At 44.1% G+C, this 17,178-nt stretch overlaps 1 protein-coding gene across 2 annotated transcripts in view; it reads left to right on the top strand.

Annotated features, from left to right (window-relative positions):
• Positions 1 to 17,178, top strand: part of EPB41L4B (erythrocyte membrane protein band 4.1 like 4B) — a 236,630-nt gene that overhangs the window by 118,460 nt on the left and 100,992 nt on the right. For both annotated transcript variants that reach the window (XM_019509253.1, XM_019509255.1), the window contains exon 17: positions 2,249 to 2,374. In XM_019509253.1, the coding sequence (XP_019364798.1) occupies positions 2,249 to 2,374 (126 nt within the window). The remainder of the gene's footprint in view (positions 1 to 2,248; positions 2,375 to 17,178) is intronic.

Below are 17,178 nucleotides of genomic sequence, written 5' to 3' on the forward strand. Positions count from 1 at the left end.
AGGATATTGTTTCATTAGTCCTGTAGTCATAATAATGAAATGTATGTCTCTTATTCGGATTCATAGAACAAAACGGAGTCTTCATGTGTGTTTTGACAGTGCCTCCAATACTTCAGTATCAGTCACTTATACATCTGAGTTAAGGTCTTTAGCTAGAGCTAAAAAACAGCCTGCCAGGCTGGGAAATAGAAGAGGCACATTACCAGGAATAGCTAACAGACAGCAAAATTGCAAAAGAAAAAATAGTCTGAGTAGTGAAAGGAGAAAGGGTCATTAACATCTGTGAAGTGAAGACAAATTAGCAGGAAGCAGGTAGACTTTAATGAGTCAAGAAATCAATCAACTCCTTCCTGCTCCTGTCAGGTAGATGGTTTTAACGTTTGGGTGGAGCAGGAATTAAAAGGTGGGTGTGACTGCACCTCCCTATTCCACTGAGTCTGCCCCAGTCACACCTACCCAGTCTGATTGCTTTAACTATACCTGTATTAGCCTGGAGAGAGACTTGCTCCTTGTTATATATGCAAGTAATTCCAGGTTGGTTCCTTTGCTTCTGCTGGCTCTTGTTATTCGTCTAATGTAGGGGTCAGCAACCCCTGGCACACGTGCCGAGCATGGCACGCAAGGCCATTTAGCTTGGCACACCACCAGCCCGGGCTCCAAGCAGCTGCCGTCAGCCATGGAGCCCAGGCTGCTCCCAGCAGGCAGCTGGGAGGCTGCAAGCCCTGCTGCAAGGAGACTGGGCTCTGTGGGCTGGCTGCAGACAGGAGGCTGCGAACAGCTGCTTCGGGCTCCAGCATGTCTGCACTCTGGCACCTTCCAAGGTAGACGTTGTAGGTTTTTTGGCACTCTGGCCAAAAAATTAGGCTTCTCTTAAATGGGATACCAAATTACCATAATCTGCAAAGAGAGCCTATGCTGGGTGTCCTGCTCTAGATTTCTCAGATTGAGGGCTGAAAAATTGTCTGTCTTTGTAAAATGACACATTACAGGGTGGATCAGGGTGAATGGAAAGAAGAGTCAGATAAGCATCTTAGATTGTTCTGATCTCTCTGACAGAAAAGAATCCAAAGAGATCTGTAAGCAAAGACGATGGGCCTGATTCTCAGTTAAAGGGATTTCAGTTTATACTATTTGGATAATATGAAGGTTCTTGATTGTTGCTTTAATTTATGTTTCATTTACTTCACAGCCCTTTGCAGGGTTAAAATGGTATAGGGGAGTGTTAATTTAACATGTGGACCTATGAATGCTTGGACCCCTTACAAAATGGGAACATTTCACTAGTATGGGCAACTAGTATGCTCAAAGGACAGACGTAAAACTTAGACCATTCTAAATAGATTTTAAACCCCAAAGATGCAGACAGAATTGTAGCTTCTATATCTAACTCAAACAAAGCCCCCAGCACCAGGCAACCCCTCGACTCCACCCCCTATTCCCAATCCAAACCTTCTTCCCCCTCTAAAGGACACTGGGTGAAACTCTGTGCACTGATCCCTGAAAGGCATGATGGTCTGGGTACTGGTGGCATTTTGGTAGCAATGTAATCCCTAAAAGGTAAGGGTTCTACTTAGGACACTTAGCAGTGTATGTGTGGACACTTCTGTCCAAGGATAATTGTGGAATAGTTCCCAATCAGTGACATTCTTGGAATGGTTCAAGTGTTCTGTCTGTACCCAAATTGTTATGCGTGAATAAGCTGATATGTTTTTTCTATGATTCTATCCAAGTACAACAAACAGCTCCAATTTAATATTCCTTCATCCAGGGTTAAAGCTGGAGCAGGTTTGCTGCATTTGAATCTTTTTCTACTCATTTGCACATAACAATTAGAATATACCAGCTGCTGCCCTTTTAAAATGTTCCCCTTTTGAAAGGGCTTCAAGCCTTTGTGTATCCACACCCTGAATATTGAACACTGTGTCCCTTTCACCTACAAGCATATTTGCCTATGCTCAGGCAGGGAATACAGATTTCTTGTTCTATTTTTCAACTTAATTTCAGATTTGAAAGGATACCTTAAGGCCTGGGTATTTCCCCGTATTTTTAATGCTGTATATCAGTCTTTGGATACCCAGCAATGTCACATTTTCCTTCAGGCCTTTATTATCTTGGTAGTAAAATCAAGTTGTTTCATCTTTGAATGTTTTTGCTCATCAGATATTTTACCAAGTAAAATTTGTCCTAATTGTTTTGTTGACTTATTCTCTAATATGTATCTCTGTGTTGTCTTTTATATTTATCACAGAGTGAAGACAAGAAAGTTTCTGAAAAGAGTCTTCATCCCCCAGTGTCACCTTCCTCTGTATCTGATCATGTGAAATGTAACATCCTTAAAGCTCAAGTAGAAGCTGCTTTCAGAGTTGGTACCCAGGTAAACTACACTATAATCTACCTTCTCTAGTACAGAGGTGTAGTACCGTGTATGGGGTAATGCCACGTTTCCCAGAAGGTTGGTGTTTCTCTGGGAAGTGTGAGATCTCATCTCCCTTGAATATCCACATTGACATGACTTACTCTAGGATTTTTCAAAGGCAGTCAGAAATTATCCTAGCTATTCATTGCAGTTATTATTGTGGATGTTTGATATTTTTTTCTGACTGACTTGTTTAACAGGGACCAGGGAGGGCAAAACAGTCAAACCTCAACTTCTCTGAGTAATTGTCCAAATATCCATTTTCACAATGTGCATTTCCCACTCTAAATCTTTAAATGGACTCTTTTGCCTTAGCACAGTATCTGTAGTGTGCACTCTTCCCACTTCACAGCCCTCCCATCTTGAGGGGATAAAGGACACTGCCCACATCTGCTCTTCAGTTCCTCTCAGGTGCCTATATGTTACTTGCAATGCATTCTTGTGGCATGGCGGGTGACTTTCTGTTCAAATCCTTAGCTTTTTGGTGTCTTGCTTTTATTTTTTAGGAGTATGCAAAATGGGCCCTATTCGATTAAGATTCGGCCTGAATCAGGGACAGTGATTCAATTCATTCATTTGGATCACTGTCCCTGATTCAGTTCGACTAAATCCAAATCTGAAGATTCAGTGCTGATTCAGAGGATCAGTGATTTGGCCAGACACAGCTTTGAATGTTTTTCTACATACCTCAAGGCATCAGTGTGGCTTGTGAATGCTGCAATGGTGGAGTGGATGGAGCATTTCACAGGAGCGCAGCCCCTCCCCCTTCAGTGCTTCTGGTCCACTTCCGGGTCTGCTGCCGAGTGCACTGGGGAGCCCCCCTGCGCTACTGTGGGATGCTCCATGTGCCCTAGCATCGCAGCATTCACAAACCACCTGCTACCTAGAGGTATATAGAAAAAACATTTAAAGCTGTGTCTATGTCTGGATTGCCGAATCTTTCTGACTTGATCTGGAGGGTTCCAATTTGATTCAGAGAGATTAAAGGGCCCTCTGATTGGAGATTTGGCCACCGAATTGGGCCAAATCTCCACCGAATCCAATCAGGGACCAAAGCTGTGCACAGCCCTATTATTTATTATTTCTTTGTTATTTGACTTTGCTCCACATCCCTTCCATGCCTTTATTTTGTTTTGGGAGTGCATAGGAAAGGCATTAAAGCTAGGTTTTGACACCTTTGCCCACTTCCCCCACCTTGATCTTGATTTTTATTCCAGCTAAGCCATGTGGCTCTGCTGTTTAGGAGCATTCTTCTCTCAAAGACCTCTTCTTAACCTTCAGGCTCTTTTGTTCCTTGGGTCTAAGGTTCAACTTACAGAAGTTAACCTCAGCCCAAAGGTTTAAATTCATCAGATCTTCCAAGACACTATAAAGGCAAAGGCTTACCTCCGGCAGGGACATTTCCAGCTTCTGAAATAATTTTTTCTGTCAGTCAAATATCATCACCATTCTGTTCTTGGCCTTTGTGACACTGCATGACAGATATCACCTCAGGACTATAGAAGGCGAGGAGGCACTCCCTCTTAGCATGACTGTGACAGTTCCCTTCATTATGGTGGGAAGGAGCAATGAGCAATGTGGGCAAGGGGTGTAGTAACTTTCCACCCTGCTTCTTCTTCTGTAACTATCATCATAGATGTCTTTACTAGGTTGAGGAGCACTTACAGACAACCTCCAAGGGCAGTGTATCTGGATGCCAGATGACTGAAAGCTCCATATGGGTACGTTGGAGGTCAGGGTGGTACAAAGGGCTTGCAAGGATTTTCTTCATTTTTTCCATGGCCATGCTTTACATCAACAGACAAGGCAACACAAGATTTTCCTCCCTGTGTGGGGAAACAATTCACCCTTGGTAGTAGTTCACTTACCAGTCCTCCAGAACTCTGTGACAGATCACCTCAGCAGAGTCTTTTCCATTCACTAAGAACGAGACATCAAAAGTTTCATCCTTCAGGTGATCTTTGCTGATTGCAGTTACTCTGAGAGAGATGTATTTACTACTGAAGTCTGCAGTAATTTTCAGATCTTTTTTGCCAGAGAAGTTCTCAGCTTTGGCTTCATGCCAGATATGTTTCTGGGCATCTGTGGTCTCCTGTACATCTTCCTGCCTCTGATTCTGCTTGGGCATATTTTTGGTATCAGGTCCTCCTGCTGCTGTTGATGAAGGTCTCCAGGGGTATTACTTTTGGTTCTGGACCTGGTGATGCTAGACAGATGGAAGTGTTTCACTTGAACCTCCTTTGTTTAATAGCGCAGATTCTGAATGGGTCTCAATAGCAGAGGAATAAAATTTTGCTTGTCAGGGCCATTCAGGAAGGACTCTATCTAGATGTACCTACCTGATGAAATGGACTATATTCTCTGGTTGATATTGGTCAAAGACCATTTCTCCTGACCATTCTTCCATTTCTGACATACTGGAGCACCTTTGTGCTAATCTGTCAAGGAACTCAGTTAAAATTCACTTGCTAGCTTATCGCTCACTGACTGAGGGTTGACTTATGTGTTCTCACCCCGTTGCTCTCAGATTCTTCTAGAAGTTGGCTAACTTGTTTCCTCACAAATAACTCTTTCCCACAATGGTACAGGAACCTGGTCTTTGCGTCTGTGGTGGGATGGTCATTTGCCAATGGCCAAAGTTGCCAGTGACAACTTGTTCATTACTCGTTCTGTCCATGAAGAGGACATTGCTGATGATGATTGCCTTGGCCAGAAAAGTGGGCAAGATCTAAGCCTTTATGGTGGATCCCTCCTCTATGTTACCTTCTATCCAGATAAAGTGACCTTGAGAGACCTTCCTGAAGTTTCTGCCTCAACTGGTATCTGAATCCCACCTGAGCCAACACATCAATTCACCAGTGTTCTTCCCTACACCTCTAGAACTGAGCTCTCTCTATACTACTTTGACACCAAGAGAAATTTGACCTATTACCTAAACAGGACCAAAAGTCTCTAAAGGCAGTTTAATATCATCCCAGAGATTGTCCATTTGAAGGCCTCCATGAAGTTAAACTATGAGACTGCTAACATAGAGCCCTCTCTCTAGGTTTTGGTCATCCTAGTAGAGCCCATACCACTTCTACAGATTTATCTGCATGGCTAAGGACAGAAGTCACACACAAACCAGTTTAAGTGGACAGAAACTGGTTTAAACGTATAGCAGAACAGAAGTTCTGTGCACATAAACCGCTTTCAAAATGGCCAAAACTGGCTTAAGATAAACGTGGTTGAAAGTAGTATCAGACTTAATAGGTTCAGGTCAAATCAGTTTATAGAACTTCTGTCCCAGACCCCTTCCTGGTGGAAGTTAATTAATAGTCCCCCTGCATCCCAGGATGCTTTGCAGCCCTGGGCTGGGCTGAGCTGTCTGCTTCAGTGGAGCAGGGTTAGCCGCACCCCTGTGCTCCCTACCACTATCTCAGCCAGGTCCTGCTGGCTGAGAAGGGGGTGGGAGTGGAGGTGCGAAATCCTGCTCAGGATCACAGCTAGGTCTGCATGGTTGGGGGCAGAGCAGCCACTCACAGGCTTTTCCTGCCACTCACTGCTTGAGTAGAGGAGGCAGGGGCATGGCCACACCCAGCCCCAGACCAGCACACAGAGGCAGAGGAGAGGGAGGGAGAGGGGTTTAAAGCCCCTCTCCCACTGGCATAGGTCCCCAGCAGGGGTCTACCTAGCCAATGGCACAGCAGCCCCTGCCAGGCTTTTCCACTGCTCCCACCTGAGTGGAGGGGGCAAGGGCATGGACAGATACTGACCCTGGACGAGCATGCTCAGGTAGGAGGGGAGGGAGGGGAGTTAAACCTTGCAGGAAGTTTAAACCCCCACTCCAGTGGCCAGTTTAAACCCCCTCCCTCCCCTCTTCCTCCCCTCTGCCACAGCAGGCCAGCCTGGGGCTGGTGTCTGACCATGCCCCTGCCCCTGTCCCCTCTGCTCGAGCAGAGAGCAGGGAAGAGCCTACATGGCTTCTCTTCCAGCTTCCCTCCAGCTTTCCAGCCACTGCTGAAGGGGGAAGGGAGGGTTTGCTGTATCTTCTAGGCTGAGCCACTGCAGGCATGTGGCTGCATTTCTAGAATAAAAAATCAATGTCTTTTCACTTGCTTCCTGGTTCAGTCTATGCAGTTTAGACTAACCTGCAAAGATTGAATCAATTCAAGCTCGGGCTTTTTGAATGTCTGTACTTAACCTATAGGTGAAATCTGCAAGGCAAGGCACCTGGAGTTCATAAACACCTTTACTAAACACTTTGCAAGGACAGAACATTTAGTTGGGCAGTCCTTTAGTTGTTCACCTAGGGCAGGGCTGTCCAACTGGTAGCCATTGGTGTCATATGTGGCCTGAAAGGGGCTGATACATGGCCAACAGGCTCTCAGCCAGCCATTGCTGTCATCGCTTCTGCTGCTATGGCATCAAGTTCTCCAGGCTTTGCTACTCTCTTCCAGCTTCTGATTCCTCCTTTTAGTCCTGGGACTGGGGCATTGCAATGGGAGGGGGCCAAGGGAGGGCTCTGTAATGTCTGTGCCCCATGCACTGCCACGGAGAGGGAAGCCAGGCCACCTGTGCTCTGTGTGCCGCTGGCAGAGGAGCTGGTGAGAAAGGGGACAGACTGTCAGGGGTACTGAGGAGGGCCCACCGCACATGCAGCCCCTGCTGCATGCATCCTAGGAGCCTGTGGCCCATGGAGTATGCAGTCTCCCACTTTCCAGATATTGGACAGCCATGACCTAAGGGACTCTGGGGCCCACCTCCAGGTATAGGTGGCCAATATTTTGGAGTCACCTGTAGCATAAACATGTAAGTGGACATTTACTCAGGAGAGAGAACAAAGTTACTTCACAGTAGCTGGAGTTCTTTGAGATTGGCCACATGTGCAGTTATATCTAGCCTCTTCTTTCTCTTCTTTGAGTCATAAGACTGAAACTGAAAGATAACTGGAACTAGGAAGCACACACCACCCTTATCCCCTCAGTCTGGGAAGGTGGGGGCTAGAGCACACTCTATGAGTATGACGAAAACAAAAAGTCTCCAATCAAAGGCTCAGGGAATGAGAGAGACTCAATGAGAATGTGCATGTAGATGATACAATTTAAAGACCTCCAGCCTGGTCCTGGTGAGTAACTTAATTATTCCAATTACTCAAGTTTCATTTAACAATTTCACATTATATTTTTATTTGTTGAAAAAAAATTCACCACCAGTGAATTGTGTTTCATGAGGACCAAAAAGTAGTCACACAATGTTGTTACCTAACAACTAATAGATGATACACGGTGTGTACAGAAGTGCTCCATACACATTTTACAGTGCTGTAATTTAGTATACTTTTTATAGCAATATAAAGTTACAGTGCTCTTAAACATGATGGAAGTGCAGTGTTTGGTAGGGGAGACAGGGGGGGCACTGAGCCTTCCTGCACTTTCTAGGCTAGGAGACAGGGGGTGCTCTGCAGCCTCCTGGGTCTGCAGGAGACTGCAGAGAGCAGCAGACGAGCAGACAAGGTGGAGCTGGAATGAGAAGCTGTCACTCAGCTTCTCATCCCCCCTGCCCCACTCCCCTGCCATAGGACTGGGTGTGAGCACTGCTTCTACCACAGGCCAGGCAGCAGGCTGACAGCCCGGCTCCAGGCGTCTGGTCTCCAGCTATGCAGGGTCGCAGGGTGTCCCACCTGTGACCTGTCCCCCATTCCTTGGGGTGAGCCCTGTGTCTGCCACAAGGCTGGGCAGCAGTTCTTGCCCAGCCCTACTGCAAGCCTCTGGTCCCTAGCCACACAGGGTCTTGGGGAGGAGAGGGGGCACACGAGTGTGTTGGGGTGGGGAGGGGGCATACTTGTGTGTGTCCCAGGTGCTGTGTGCTGTGCCACGCTCCCAGCTGCAGCTGCTCTGGAGCCCTGTGGTCTGTGGGTGTTTGATGAGTTCCCCATTCCCCACCCCCACCCTCTCCACACACACGCATGCCAAGCTCCCATGCTTCCCTGACTCATCCAGGACTACAGAGGCCCTTCCCAACCACACCGTACCAGGAGGGAGTGGGTCCCCAGCCAGGCAGGATGGCATGGAGCTGGCACCAACATTCCCCTCCTGCCTCGGCTGCACAGAACTGAACTAACCTCTTTCCCCCTGGCACTGCCCAACCCAGAACCTGCCCTGCCTGCAAGCCCTGCCATGCACCCACTGGTCTTCTAGGGTGGCAGGAGCTCCACTGGTCCTGGGGGCTTCTAGCACAGAGCCAGCCCTTCTGGCTGCAGAGTGAGCCATGCTCCTGGAAACTGGGGAGCATTAATCAAGCTTGAAAAGCCCATGGTTTACTAGCCAAATCACCAAAAATTTGATTAGCAAACAGAAGTTATGTAAAGTGCTGTAGGTTGCTAAAGTCTGTAAAATACAGCACTTCAAATTTTAATACCACTTAACAAGGGTTAAGTTAGGGTGCAGACAGAAGTGACAATTTTTGCCCAATCTGGCCACAGAAAGCAGTTTATAGCTGTGACCAAACACAAGTACATGACTGCAAACAGCTTAAAAATGGCCAGTCAGGTGAAAATTTGACCCACCATTGCATGAGGTATCAGGTTAAGATGTTTCAAAATGTAGCAACTTTTGTAACTTGTTTCTGCAGAGCTCCCAGCCTGTCAATGTTTCCAGAATGGGGGGAAGTGGGGAAAGGGCACAGAAGGAGTTCAATCTAGGTGTTTTTCAGCCCCTGCCCCCCACAACGGCGGGGGCAGGTATTGAAGACCCCCTGAGGTGAGGGTGCTCCAATTCACCCACGTCACCCTTCAGCACCAGCTGGGAATCCCCAGGAATAAGCTCCCTCTGCTCCCTTTTCCACCTCCCATTCTGAAAACAGCCAGCAGTGGCCAAGAGCCCTGGCCATTGCAATGGGAACCTAGCTGCAGGCTCCCTGCAGCAGCTAGATTCTCCTTCCCCCAGAACCAACAGTGAACTTCTGTTTGGTCTGGAATAACGTTGTAACTCAGAGTGCTTTGCAAAAATTGCTCTGAGTTACATCTGGGATCTGCACTTCTGTCTGCACCTCTAAATCACTGTACCCATTTTTAAAGTGCTATAAAGCCATGCACTTCTGTTAAGTCAAGGCAATAAAGTGCTTTAAATGGCAAAAAAGCAACCTCTGTACACACCCACAATGCAGAGAAAGAAGCCGTATTAGACAGATGAATTGATATATGGCACAGTAGAATAGATTACATAATGTCCCATGGAAGGTAAACCTTTATGAAATTTAAGAGATTCTTATGGAGTTCACTAGAAATATAGTTAGTAGAATAAAGATAATGTTGCCCTTCATAAGAGTAATAGAATAAAACTCCATGGGAACAACAGAAAGGGGAGAGAAGGAGATTGGTTATGAATCTTGTCATTAACAATTAGTTATGTATTTAATCTTTGTTGCATACAGATCATGGAGAGAATGCCACTGCTTTGTATCATTTTACAATAATGTGTTAAGTCAACTTGCCCTTCAAAGAATTTTCTTACAACAATCAGCTTTCTGAATCTCATTGTTCCCTGGAAGAGCTTTCACTGCAGTTAAACTGCAACTAGTGTAATTGCAACCATGGCAGTTTAAGACAGTTAAATTTTGGTTATTCTATATGCTTGAGATTTCAGTAACAGGCATTGTGATTTTTTTATAATTTTTTAAAAAGCATTCACCTCTCCCACTGAATCTGATGTTGTGTCAGCATTGCTCTATTGCTCATGTCCTCTTTGAAATGCCTAGTTCCTTGCCCTCCATTTTTGTATTTGCATTCAGCCTTTCTACGTCTCTTGCCCAAGCATGTCACACTATATTCCTTGTATTTTCTCCCAATGATTCTTACAATTATATTCAGTAGTAGTTATGCACATGCAAATGTTGTGTGCTGCCTCTTGACTAGGACAGCATTATTAAGGACTGCATTCTTTACTGTGAAGCTTTCCAAGTTACAGCCTCCTGAGCTGTTTTTTCCATGTATATAATAATTACGTTCCTTTGCTGTGGTTATGCTGTAAATTATAAATAGGTGTCAGAAAAGAAAAGTGAATGCGCTAGGGATCCCCTCTCCCCCAGTGTATATGTATTTTTCCTAAAGCTTAGCCAGGGTGATTTGCAGTCATGGTGATTTGCATATGCAGTCATGGTTCTTCTGGGCCCCATAAGGCATCTCCTTATGATATTATAAACTTGTAGGGGGACATGAATCTTGATAGTGCAACAGCAGCAGTGCATGTTGCTGAAAAAATATATATAGTAATGACTGCATAAGAACAATGCTCTGACAGTTTGGGTGTTGCCTCAGTTTTAAGAATCCCAGGTTTAATTCCCATCTCCATTGTAGGCTTCCTGGTTTACCTAGGGTAAATCTCTCCACTCCTAAGCTCCTCCATAGAATGAGGACAATTATGCTCCCTGGCCATCTAGAAATATTGTGAAAATAACTAACTTATGGACCATGCTGTGCAAAGCTCTATAGTAATGCAGCAACAAAGGACTGACTAAAGCAGTCAGTTTAGGCAGAGCTGGGAAGAAATTAATCCCCCAGCACTACGAATCTGGCTATGGATGGGGTCAGAAGGTGTTCCTGGAGGGTACAATAAATCTGCCCTATTTATTCATCCACTTTGTTCCCCACTCATCTGAGTCGATCCCAGGTTCTCAGCCTCATTAGGCTCAAAGCCCTCCCTGCAGGAAATGCCACCTTTTAGCTTCCACTTTTTTTTTTGCCTATGGAAAAATAATAGAGCAAATTTTCTGTTGCAAAGAACTCAGAAAGACCACAGCAGGTCTTGACACTGTGAATTCCTATTTGGCATGCCTGGGTTGTCTTGTGAATCATGTGTAGGTGTTTGCCCACTAACAGTACTAATATTGCACACTGTTCCAGGGCACCCTTACAGCACTCCTGGGTGACTGAGAATCCAAATGGTCTTTTGTTCTATTGCTGGAAGAAGGGAACACAGCTGCTTGTTGCTTGCTCCTTGCATCTGTCTATGTAAGCAGGTGAGAGGACTGGGAGAGCAAGAACCAGTGATGCTTTTCTCCCAAGGCGAAAGCGAGGAGGAAAATATATTCAGAAGGGTAGAGTCGCTGACTCTAGAGAGAAGCACAGAATGCCCAATGTGCTACTTAGCCTAATGCTGTTGTCAGCAAAGGTTCCCTTCTTCATCACTCCTATAGCTAAAACTGGTGGAAACCAACATTGTACTTCCTACAGACCTTTGGAAAGGAAGGCAAGGAAATAATGATCCCTTCTTTATTGCAGACTACTCTAAGTAGCTCCCAGTGCCCTTCTTGCCTTATTAGTTGAGCTCAGTGTGTACAGTGTCTTCTCTTATTTTAGCTGCAAGATTGTTGGGGTTAAATAACGTGTATGTGACAGACAGACTACAGAAGGACAGAATACAGTTAAGGAATTAAGCAGAATCTTATACTAACTTCTGAGGGGCCACAGCCTGTTTTCTATTACCTGTAGCACATGCCTCTCTTCACTATTTATTGCATGGCATCACACACATATGAGAAGCAAATTTCCTCAAAAGTAGAAAGAACAGCAAGCTTACCTGTTTTACTCTCTCTCTTCTCTCTCTCCCTCTCATGCTTATTTATCCAAAACGAAATATTTTTAAATATCCAAGATTGATACCTATCAGAGATTTTGTTTTTTCTTTTTGTTCAAAGTCCTAAAAGGTCTTTACCCTTGTAAGTTCCCCATTGATATACCATCCCTAAGAAAACTTGGCTGGATACTTGTGGCAGAAGCACTAGGAAAAGAGATGAACTAATGGTACAATGTAGCCAGAATTGCTGTACAGGGAATACCTTTAAAAAATTGCCTTTTAGACACTTAAAAAAACCTTTTAGAAACTTTTTAAAAATCTGTTTTGTCCACATAACAAGAACCTGTTTGTTAGCCAATGGCATAGTTTCTGACAATGGCATGAATGGATGTGAGATTAAAAAAAAAGAGAGAGAGAGAGAGAGAAAGAAGAGTGTTTGGAGGTGAAAATACTGATATATTTTTTTTTTAATTATTGTTCAAGAGTGCTGCAGTACCTTCAAAACACAATTCTAAGCACTGCAATGTCAAAGGTAAGAAGTAAGGAAAATTATAGTGTATTCCAAAACAGGACCTTAAAGCTGAGGTTTGCACTCAATTTCCATTTGGAGTCATGCTGAAGAGCTTCTTATCATTTTCCTGTATAGTGCTTCTTCATCCTTCCTCATAGCCATGGCACTGAATTAGAGATCTAACATCCTTCTTTCTGTGGTGAAGATTACTCAGTCCTGCATATATTTTAGAGTTAGAGAGCAGCAGGAAACTAACATGAGTGAATTTATGTATTTAGTGAAAAGAGAGATGTCTGTGCAGTAAAGTTAGTTGGAGGATGAAGCCACAAGAAATGTAGGTTATGCAAGTGCATGCAGATGTACATAGTAACTGAGATGCTAGGTAAAAAACGTGGTGAACCCACACATTGTTGAAGGCCAGACCAATTGCTCAGCACGGTGTCTGTATTTCTATAGCAAACTAGCAATATTTCACAACAACTCTTTCAAACTGCACCATAGGGATCCAACACTTTCTAGCTGACAGGCTATATGTCACAGTTCCCACATAATTAAGCACCAGGGGAGCTGCAAGCACTGGGAAGCTACTGACATGCTCTTTTTTTTTCTTTTCAGAATGCTCCTTTGAGAGTAAGGAGGCTAAACCAGCAATGAAGGATACAAAAGACCAGCTCTCCCTAGCATTTAAAACCAGTTACAGTTCACATGAATGAGTGTTGATATGGGGCAACTGATCATAGGACTTGTCAGTCCCATAATGAGTCCCTTTTGTTGAGCAGTTTTCATGGCCCAGCTGATGGAAGAAAGGATATTAGCAGAAACTGATTTGCTATTTCTACCTATTTTAGTTCAGGGTAAATCCTAATTATCCCCGGAGTTAAGCACAGACTCTTACGTAAATTTATAGATACCTTAACAAGATGTTCTTGTCTTGGTTGGAAAGATGTGTCCTGTCCTTCTCTAGTTGGTCTTTTAAAACAGGTGCTTATTTTCTCCCAGTAGTTTTCACTTCTGATCTTCTTCCCACAAGGGCCAGCCAATTGCTTGGATCCACTGAAGTCTCTGAAGCCACACTAGGGTTGAATGTGATATCTTATCCCTAGGAGAATAGATTGTACAGTGAATATCAGTACTATTTTGTTCTAGTGTGTTTGAGGACAGCAATGGCCAATCTCATCCCTCAACAGACACTGCAATGACATTAGAGGGAGCTGGATGTGAGGATTTCTTGACTGAGCAGTTTGCCAAATTTCAGATGGTGTAGACTGTTTCTAGGAGGAGGAGAAATCAATGGGAGAAGTCAGGTATTTCTGTCAAAGTCCTGTCCCTGAGCAGAGTAGGAATGAGAGCAGGAGAGTTTCTTTATTCACAGTCCCAAACCCCTTTCCAGTCAACTGTAATACTTGGCAGGGTTTTTCTGAGGGCTATATTCCCAGCACTTGTCTGGGATGTGTTAGGCTTTTATGCTTCTTTTTCTCTGGTGGGTTTTTTTTCTTGCTACTCTGACACAAAGAACTACAGCTCTGCCAGTCCATGCCTTAGACCTTAAGTTACTGGATCATTCCCACAGATCACCAGAAACACCTTGGCCCATGTGCCACAGTCTCTACTCAACCTTGCCCTGCAAGTCTGTGCTTTGGACAGTGCCCTCTGTTTTTCTGGCTAGTACTAAACTGTTCCACCTGATAACCTTTTGTACATATGCAACATTTTTAAGCTACTGCAGATTTACATGTTCCCTTATTTTCCTCCACTTCTTTCTCACATACTGTATAAACCCCCACATACCCACAATGCAGTTGCATTTTGAGATGCATGACTTGGGGCGTGCTAATATGTGACCTTTACTTGCCCTGTCTAGTTTTTTTGAATCGCTGGATTAGGCTACGCCACTGGAATTGCATCTCAGAATTGGTATTGATAAAATGCCATATTAGGTTTTGTTCGGTTTGCCGCAAATACAAAACAAACCTCCAAATGCAAATGAACATTGGATCCATGTATTATTTATCATAGCCAGGGAGCACAAGCAATGTGACTCATGCTACAGCCTTTACTAGATACAGCTCTAGTGGTTCTTTGCCTTTTCATCATTACTACTTAAATCCAGCTGTCAGTAATTTATAAAACCTCTTAAAAATACAGTGCCTGCAGAAGTTAGTGAATGTGTTTTCCAAGTTCTTCCCCACAGGCTGAAGTCAAGAAAAAATGTTAGATTGTTATTTATATAATACAAGTCTTAAGTGCTTTATTCTCTCATGGAAGAACCAAATCCTAATCAGGCCATGGAAAATGAGTTTGGCTTATAAAAGACACATGAGGTTTTATAATCTTATGTGAAAGATAACAGGGTTTGAACAAATCCTTCTCATTGCCCTGGGGAGCTCCTGTCTTTGGCTAGATGGTTGCTCAAATAGCTTGAACTGATCAAAATCTCAAGCATATTAGCCTGTCCTCCATCATGGATTATATTTTGCTGATTTCTTACTGGCCCCTTCGCCTGTGTATCACAAAACCACTGCACAAGCTGGTTTCTTAAAATTGCTGTGGTAGGAGTCTAACAGGTCAAGGTGGAAGTGCTCAGGCTGAGTTCTGTGGAGAAAGAAGTTTATACTGCTGCTGTTTACATGAAGCTGTGCTGAAACATCGTGCTATTAGTCACCTCCTTGGATTAGCAATAAAATTGTTCAAAATTTTAAGAAAAGTAAAAAGAAGCATTTTTTATGGAACTCTTGACTGCAACTACAATGAGCACGACATCACATCAGTTTTAATTCTTCACAACAATGGCATGTTAAATGGCTATAATCCCAATTTCTTGCATTCTCTCTGAAAGGAAACAGATTTGTTTAATTTTAAATGTGAGCAAACTGGAAATTAAAGGAAGCCAGAGGAATATAAGTATGGGGTTTGAACCTGTGACTGGGGGTCCTTAATAGATGCAATGCAGCAATTATTATTTGCTCTATGCAGGGCTGCCCTTAAAGATCATCTGGAAGCAGCAGCTGGTGCAGAATGCTGTATGCAGCCTGCTTGTAAGATGGATGGGTCACTAGGAGCACCTAACTCCAGTGCTCCAGAGTCTGCACTGGCTTCCAGTAGTTTTCAGGGTGCAATTCACTGTGCTGGTTTTGACCTATAAATCCCTAACTGGCCTGGACCCTACATACCTAAGGGACCATCTTCTACCTTATTTTGCATTGTGATCCCTAAGGTCAATTGGGCACAACCTCCTGCAATTTGTGCACCAAGTTCCTTCAGTGAAACAGCACAGGAGGTCATTCTCGGTAGCTGCTCCTCAGCTTTGGAATTACCTTTCCCTTGAGGCCTGTTAGAGCCCAAGCCTGGACATCTTGAAACATTGTAAGACCTTTAATTTGTGTGTGTTTTTAGCAGCTTGGGTTAAGTTGGGGGCATTGTTTGGGGAGTTGCTTTTTTACTTATAAAATATTAAAAATAAAGTCATCTTTCTATTTTTTTTTTATAATTTATCTGGCTTTATTGTAAGCCACCCCGAGACTTTTCTTGGGGGGGGGGGAGGAGAGAGGGTGACAGAGCACTCAAATCATACGAGCTTCAAGAGCACTGCTCTAAGAAAAAGAAACAAAGCAAAAACGGGGAGAAAAGATGACGACAACAGGTTTATTCAGATTTATATTGGAACCCAGCTTGTTCATACTCAGCTGTTTCAGAACATGCTTAATTTGCAGGGAGTTGCCAAAATAAGGACAAGTCACTCAGTTGTTTGCTGCGGCTTTTAGTTCAAAGGCTGCTGCTTCTCCTATCAGCTGGCGCACCTCAGGGGTCAACTTTTTCCTGATCCCAGGCTCCCCTTGCACCAGCAAATAGCAAGCTCTCATGGCTGGAAGTTAACAGGGTGGTGTGTGCACCTGCAGCTGGAAGCCTTAGCCTGCCACGCATTCAGCTAATGGAGCAATAGGGATCAACCACAAAGTTATTACTCATGTTTAATTAACTGGCTAATCATGTCTTAAGTGTAACATGTGCCAGGGGCCTAAGAAATGTCATACAGGATCAGAACATAGGTCCATCTACCAATTATCCTGTATCTCACAGTAGCACAGGGTGAAATCTAAGGGGAAGAGTATTATGCAGAGCTGTCCTTGAGGATCATCTAGAAGTAGCAGCTGCTGCATTTTAGATTTTGTCCCCTGCCTCTCTTCCCACCCCCCGCCCCCCATATTTAGAGGCCTAGGGAGTCCTAATTTGAAGGCTGCAGCCATACTATTGCATTTAATACCCAGTAATGGACCTATTCTCCATTAATTTGTCTAGTCCTCTTTTTGGTTAAACTGTCAGCCTCTGCAACATCCTGTGGCAATGAGTTCCCAAAGTTAGTTGCATGCTGTGTAGTGGGTGGGGGGCGGGACAGGACTTCCTTTTGTTAGTTTTAAATCTACTTCCTAATCATTTTCTTTTATATTCCCTGGTTCTAATATTCTGAGAGATGGCAATTAATTAAATCCCTATTTACTTTCTCCACACCATTCATTATTTTATCAATCTTTCTTCTATTCCCTGTCAGTTGTCTTTTCTCCCAGATGAAAAATCTTAGCCTATTCTGTGTCTCCTTAGCTGGAAGACTCTTCATGTCCCTGATCATCCTGAGTACCCTTCCCTGTATCTTTTCTGGTTCTGCTATATCCAGAGCTACATTCAGGATTCAAGATGTGGCT

Source organism: Gavialis gangeticus, unplaced genomic scaffold (genome assembly GCF_001723915.1).
Source record: "Gavialis gangeticus isolate Ggan-Ray unplaced genomic scaffold, GavGan_comp1, whole genome shotgun sequence".
Classification (NCBI taxonomy): domain Eukaryota; kingdom Metazoa; phylum Chordata; order Crocodylia; family Gavialidae; genus Gavialis; species Gavialis gangeticus.